Here is a 6,841-nt window from a genome sequence, read left to right as displayed (position 1 = left end):
ACTGTCCCTTTCCCATCAGCCAATACTGATCAAAGTAAACACATGTAAGAAAAGCTACCATGAGTTGTTGCAGTAGAAAGACCCAAGTGAGGTAAGCAAGCTATCTCCCATTCCAATGTTACCAGAATGGAAAAGAAATATCAGACATTGCATGTACAAGCAGCTGCTAATTCAGTTTTTATGCTGATGTTCATCAATTCTGACCATCTTGATGTGAAAATTTGACTTGGGTGAAATGAGATTCCCCCTATCAATCTCAGTCCTCCTCTCTTCAAAGAAGTAATGATAAAAATGGGATTGTTTTCAAAGATCTGATTTGTATATGCAACAAAGCATTCCATATGAAATCCATGGAGTGTTTCACTTTCCTCAATGCTATAAAAGCAATTTGTTTCCAGACAATGCAGAATTATGCACCAAAAAAAGCTTTTCTCCATATTTTGCCTGTTACCCACAATGAACTTCCAGAGAGAACAGCCTGAACTTCATGCCTGTATCAGATTATTAATGCTACGGGCAAAATCCAAAAGAGTTTGACCATTCTGGAAGTTTTCACTGCCACCTCCCCTCTGACAAACTAAATATTGCCACCTACTGACTGCCAGAGTCTGAACTCCCAAGGATTTTTTAATTCCCCTCTCCCAGACACAATTCCCAAGACACAATGAAGGCTGTTACAGTCCAGATAAGCCAAAAATTGATGTCTGATATTCTGAGATGTTATTGTTACTTGGTTTTGTCCACTGTTACTTGTTTTCTTCCAATGTTGTAACTACTTTAAGATGTCACATTTTAGTTTGAGGTTTGATCTTGCAACATGACTGTCAAGCACAGAGTTTTACACTAAAAGGCTCACCATACATAGCAGAGACACCAAGCTTTATAACAGCACCTTAAGTTTTAGATTTGACAGTCCAGAGTCGAGCTTGAATGCTGTGATCCAAGTAACTCAGAAAAAGTAACATCTGCTGCTCCAAGAATTTCCATACCCTTGACAAATACTTTTTTCCATATCCTGGACAATACTTTCCATACTTAACAAATAAGGGAAACCCCATGATTTTTCTCACATCATCCAGCTCCAGCAGCACCAAAGATATAACTAAACCATGCCTTTAATTATTCCTTTACACAATTACATTGCCCAACATGAGACAGCTCTACAGCCACTAAAGTGTGTCACAGTGTGTGAACCAGGGTTCTGTTTCTCAGCTGCTGCACGTATTCCTTTGCTTGGTCAAAGCCAGTCCTTGGTGGCTCTGGGGGAGGAGGAGGACCTTCCACCAGCTTCACAAAGTAGTGGCACCTGCTGATTTTCATCATGCCAAACATGCCCTTGCCGTGGTACCGCAGGCGCTTCACGTAACGGCCCCTGCCCGTCTGCGACTCCGCTGAGGAAACAGGACAGGGAGAGAAGATGGTTCAGTCAAGCACAAACTGCTACAGCTGCAATAAAACACCTGTCCTGCCAGGGGAGTTTTCATGGCTACTTCTAGGAAGTTAATTCGACTTGGGATTCTCCCCTCCATCTTTCTTCTGTTACATTTAGCAGATCGCTTCTACAGAGGAACCCGTGAGCTGCATGCTGCATTAACGCTCTTCAGGAGCACCAAAAAGGGGAATTTAGAAGGCAGGCACACAAAGATAAATATGTGCTGAAGGACAAGTCACACTGAGCACTTACTAGATTATACAGCTCTTCTGAAGGTGGTATTCATTTCACTGCCTTTCAGTAGTTTGTCTCATGAATTCCTGTGAAGTCTTACAGACTTCATTTTCCCTCCTTTCTCCCTTTATTGCATTCATCACAGGTATTTTCATTATCTGCACATCCAGTCCTACACTACAGCTCAGCCTTCTTGTGGCAGAGGCATGGAAGGCTTTAAAGAATTCTAATCAAATCTCTCTACAGTCCAGGTGACTTTAAGCTTATGAGGTCAGTTGAGTAAAATTTATCCCCTATGAGACAAAATGGGAATTTTTTCTGTGAGGCTTAAAACATCAAAGAGTAAACATTTCTCTAACATTTTCTAGGCTAAAAAGCACTTTAGTTATTACATGCTTATCCTGCAAATTATCTACAGCCAAGTCTTTTTATTAAGAAGTTTACTGTCATTACCCATTTACTTTTATACTGTGTTTGATGGAAATTTAACTTTGATTCTGCAAATCAAATTGTACAAGTCCCAAACAAAGCTTCCAGCATCTCTGACTGGAAACATTAAAAACTAGAAGCTGTTTGCAGAAATTCCATTCTTAGATGGATACATCCATCTTAAAAATGCCACAAACATGTGCCTTTCATGTTTTGGTAACGTTAAGGAACTGTCCTCTATTCTCTTCTGGTGATTTCAAACATCAAAATCTTATTAAATATAACACATTTTCACAGGGTAGGATAGAGTAGGATGACATTTTTCTAATGCACTAAATTAAAAAAATGTACCTATGTGTAAGTTTGATTTGAATTCCACATTGTGCTTTCTTACAGCCATTTCCTGTGCTTCTAACAGAACCTGTAACAAAAGGAAAAGAAATGGAAATACTGAGGAATTTAAGCAATGCTATTTCTTATCTCTAGATAACATGAAAGAAATTGCAAGTTTAAGTCAGTTATAGAAAAAGTATTTTATAAAGATAAAAACTGTTAAAAGACAAGCATCTTATACATAAGGATGTTCCTTGCATAGAATGAAAAAGCCTCAGGACCATTTTATTGTATTTTTGGGGAGGAAAGGGAGTAGAAAATATGTTTTCCACCAGCATTTGTCAGCCTTCCCTCCACAGACCTTTGTGTAATTAGACATTTGACTAGAAATAAATTCCAAGGTGGGCAAAATGAACTTGGTCCATTCAATCTTTTCAGCTAATACAGGACATTTCTTTGCCATAATTATACCAGAAGTCAATGCTTCAGCCAAGAAAATGAGTAATTTGAAAATCCAAACTACCACAGTGTATTCAGAGCTATTGTACCTTTACAGAACTCAGTCCTCTCCTCAATAATGTCCCTCATCTCTTACAGTTTAAGAACCAAAGCACACAGATGTAGCAGCCATTAGTGACCAGGATTCTGCACCTTTTACCATGAACTTAACACCAAGCACTGCTGGAGAGGACACCCACATGGAATTTATCACCATGTCCAGTTAGAACAGCCAGCAAAAGTGACCCCAACATACTCACATAAGTCACAACATTACATGACTGCAACAAAAATATGTTGTTAGAATGTGCTCCCAACAGGTTTACTTTAAACACAAAAACCCACAGAAGTAGAAACACCTCCAAACTTCTGGTGACAGGTATTGATTTTAAAGTTTTCTGGAAACCAGGAGTGTTAAAGAATATTGCTATTTACCTCTTTGATCACCTTTGCTCCCTTTTTGTCACTGAATTCCAGCTGAGCGAGAGCCTGATCAATGGACATTCCTTTTATCTGCAATCAAAGTGTTAAAATTAATTTCTGCATTTACAAGTTATTTCCTTTCTCTTATTCAGAAGACAACATTTAAATTATACTGCTATTATAAAAACAAAAATACTGTAATTTCCTTAATTACCATTTCTTCACTGTAATACCTTACAGCTAAACCAAACTAAAGCCATTCCCTGTCCAGATGATGCTCATCCCCAGGACTCTTCTATAAAAGTGCTGATTAAACTGTGACTGAATGAGGCTCTTAAGACAAATACAGCAATTAAATTTTGCATTCTCTCAAGTACAGTGCAAAGTACTCTTTGCTTACCAGTTTTGCCAGATACCACATCTTATCTTTGCTGTATTTTATTTCCCTCCGACAGTGATATATTTCCTAGGGGCAAAAAAAAAAAAAAAGTTAAAGGATGAGTAATTTTGTTGTGAAAACAGGAATGGAGCATCCATGTCTGCTCCACAATCTATGTTCTTACTAGGAATAAAATAAGAATGGCTCTGCCTACTATGAGAACAGCACATAGCTTTGACATTTGAAACTGAAAGCACTAAAAAAAGATGCTGGCACACAGGAAATTTTAATTTAATCTTATGAGAGTTTATAAGCAGAAGTCCCTGAAAAGGATAATCAGAAGGTTTATCATCATCTTTTCCTCTCATTCTCCCCACTTTAGAAGCAAAGATTGACATGCCCATTCAGCCTTAAAAATATTACCCTGCTATCAACTCCACTTACTGGGAGAGCAAATAAACAATATCACCAGAATGAACTTAATTAGCCCTGGAGAAGTGAAGAGGGTTTCACGTTTGATTGGCACAAAGTGCTGCCTCCACAGACCCATTTTACATTACTGCTAACAGAGACCAGCACCAGCTGGTAGAATCTAACATCAATACAAATTTGAAAGAGATGGAACTCTTGATAAACAGGGAAAACACTGATTTAATAAACAAGTTTGTCAATAGCTGCATTTTCACACACACTGCACCAGTCAGCACAGCCCACAGCAGGGATTTCTGTGTGCTAGGCCACAATACTCACAAAAGCAATCAATAAATGCTCATGGCCCACAAAATACATGCCTAAAAAACCCCATTTCTTTTCAGATGTAAATACTTTTAATTTGCTGAGCAGCGTGTGTAACAGAAGCCACAACACATCAATTCCTAGGGCAGAAAAATGATAACAATGGAATTCTAGAATATCAGTTCTTGACAGTATAACTTCTACCTCCTCGTAGTTCAGAAACTTCTACAAAAAGAGGATGGGCCCCTTACAGCTTCAACCACACACTGAGTAGGTGAGCAGCTCCCAGTAACTCGAGGCTCCAATATAATTTAGAGATGGAAAGCATTCCAAGTGATATCAACTTCTACAATACAGCCAAAAACTGAATAAAATCCTAAATAATGAGCAACAAGCTTTCAAACTAGTGCCTTGGGCAGTCACCCTGTGCAAACAGTGACAGTCTGTTCAGAAATTCTCAGGTGAGGACATTCTCAGGTGCATCCTTACAGCTGGTCTGCGAGGCTCTCCAGGCAGCTGGGGAGGGTAAACAATCCTGTTCTTCTTCTCCCACTTCCCAATTTTCTGCAGGGATGTGCTGGTGTGGATGCAGGACAGAGGAAAAAGGCTCCCAGATGGCAGCCACCTGCAAGGCAAGACCTCAGCCTCAGCTGCTGAACACAAGAGTGCTTTGTCCCTGCCCAGTTTATCTAGACAATTGTGAACTTGCTGTCTTGAAAAAGAGAACCAGCACATTTGTACACTCAAAAAATCCCCAAATTATTGAATCCTTTGTAGTTTATACTGAAAGGGATTTTTAACTCAGCATGAATCAAGCTTCTTAAAGCAAACCATGAATATGGGATTCCACATGAAGTGTCCTCAGACTGTCACACAAAGTCACAGCCACCTCTGTTCTGATGTTCTTGTGAGGTTTAGGACTCACACACTCCATTTGTACCTTTCCCAAGGTACTTTCCATACTTATTTAACTTTAACCAACAACACACTTAGCAGTGAAAATTTCTAGTTTTTCAAGGGGCTGAGTATCTCAGAGCTTTAGAGATTTACAAACATTGTGAATTTTGAGAAGAGAGGTGTTCTAAACTACTTCCAAAACACAATCAAGTCAATCTAAAAACCAGACAGCTGATAACAATAAAATCAATTTTCAGGCAGTTTGCTCAGCTCAGTTCTGAAAAACCAAGCTACATTTTGCCCCCTGCTGCCTGGATAAAGCAGCAGCCACTGGTGACTACAAGAAACAGATGAGTTCAAGACTAAATACTGTGAGTTTTCCTGAGTCTTGAATGTCTTTGTGTGTGTGGCCAACCTGTGCAAAGCATCTTAAAAACAACAGGCAAACAGCCAAAAGGGCATTGTACACCACTGTCCACAATAATATGTGAGCAGAGATTAGCACAATACACATATTTCGATGTCATGGAATATTTTTTCAGGTATTTTCAGGGACACAGCTGGCAGTTCCAGTGCTCCTACAGCACAACTGTGGGATTCCTCCAGAATGAGGGGAAACTTCAGCAAGTAAGGAAAGCAGTGAATGGGGACAGCACAGATACCACACCACTGTGACTGTCAGAGAAAATATGGATGTCCAACAGAAAGAAGTGAGGAGAGAGACACCTCCATTGTGGCACAAGCTCTGAATACACAGAAAGACACCACAGGGGCAGAGAGTGACCTGTTCCCACAGCTCCATGGCTGGGGGAGATGGCCAAGCCAGGGCACCCCAGAGCCCAGCCCCAGGTGCCCAAGCAGGGCAGTGCCTGTGCCCAAGCAGGGGTGACAGGGCCAGACTCACCTCTCTGGCCGTGCCCAGCTGAGGAGACCCCGCGCCCAGGCAGCACCTGAACGGAGGAGAAGGGAAAGTGAGGGAGGCATGAACAGAATGGTAAAATCACAGCACGGTTTGGGTTGGAAAGGACCCTCGCCATGGCCAGGACACCTTCCACCATCCCAGACTGCTCCCAGCGCCGTCCAGCCCAGCCTTGGACACTTCCAGGGATCCAGGGGCAGCCACAGCTTCTCTGGGAAACCCGTGCCAGGGCCTCTCCACCCTCACAGGGAAGAATTTCTTCATAATATCTAATCTAAACCTACTCGCTGCCAGTTTGAAGCCATCCCCCTCATCCTGTCACTCCAGGCGCCTATAAACACTCTCACTCCATCACTCCTGGACGCTCCCTTCAGACACTGGAAGGATACAACTTGTCATCCCGAGGCCTCTCTTCTCCAGGCTGAACAACCCCAATTCCCCCAGCCTTCCCTCACACGACAGCTGCTCCATCCCTCCCACCAACCCTCCAGCGAGCCCCTCCCAAAGCAGCGCCGCGTCCCCTCAGCCTCACCCGCGCTCAGTGCCCAGCGCGCCGCCATCT

General features: G+C 41.7%; 1 protein-coding gene across 2 annotated transcripts; it reads right to left on the bottom strand.

The window, feature by feature from the left end:
* Positions 1-614: 614 nt before the first annotated feature.
* On the bottom strand, positions 615-6,839 carry MRPL22 (mitochondrial ribosomal protein L22). Of its 2 annotated transcripts, XM_005418759.2 has the most exons (7): positions 6,812-6,839; positions 6,265-6,310; positions 4,953-5,088; positions 3,750-3,815; positions 3,362-3,439; positions 2,447-2,516; positions 615-1,391 (listed from the first exon to the last, which is right to left on the bottom strand). In XM_005418759.2, the coding sequence occupies exons 1-7, from the start codon at positions 6,837-6,839 to the stop codon at positions 1,180-1,182; spliced, it is 636 nt and encodes a 211-aa protein (XP_005418816.1). In that variant the 3' UTR covers positions 615-1,179. The 2 variants fall into 2 exon arrangements, with proteins under 2 accessions (XP_005418816.1, XP_030911129.1); XM_031055269.1 differs by lacking the exons at positions 6,265-6,310; positions 6,812-6,839 and having other exon boundaries at positions 4,887-4,986.
* Between the last annotated feature and the right edge of the window lie 2 nt (positions 6,840-6,841).

This window comes from Geospiza fortis, unplaced genomic scaffold (assembly GCF_000277835.1).
Source record: "Geospiza fortis unplaced genomic scaffold, GeoFor_1.0 scaffold55, whole genome shotgun sequence".
In the NCBI taxonomy this organism is placed as follows: Eukaryota; Metazoa; Chordata; class Aves; order Passeriformes; family Thraupidae; genus Geospiza; species Geospiza fortis.
The sequence above is the reverse complement of the archived record's forward strand: the minus strand, read 5'-3'. Positions and strand labels throughout refer to the sequence as shown.

What these genes read in the sequence shown, in the direction of transcription:
- MRPL22 (XM_005418759.2), bottom strand. Translation starts at nt 6,839, where the DNA reads ATGGCGGCGCGCTGGGCACTGAGCGCGG. An exon ending in TGTGGTATCTGGCAAAACTG is followed by an intron (nt 3,440 to 3,749) that starts GTAAGCAAAGAG and finishes CTTTGATTGCAG; the next exon opens with ATAAAAGGAATGTCCATTGA. An exon ending in GAGCAAAGGTGATCAAAGAG is followed by an intron (nt 2,517 to 3,361) that starts GTAAATAGCAAT and finishes CTTTTGTTACAG; the next exon opens with GTTCTGTTAGAAGCACAGGA.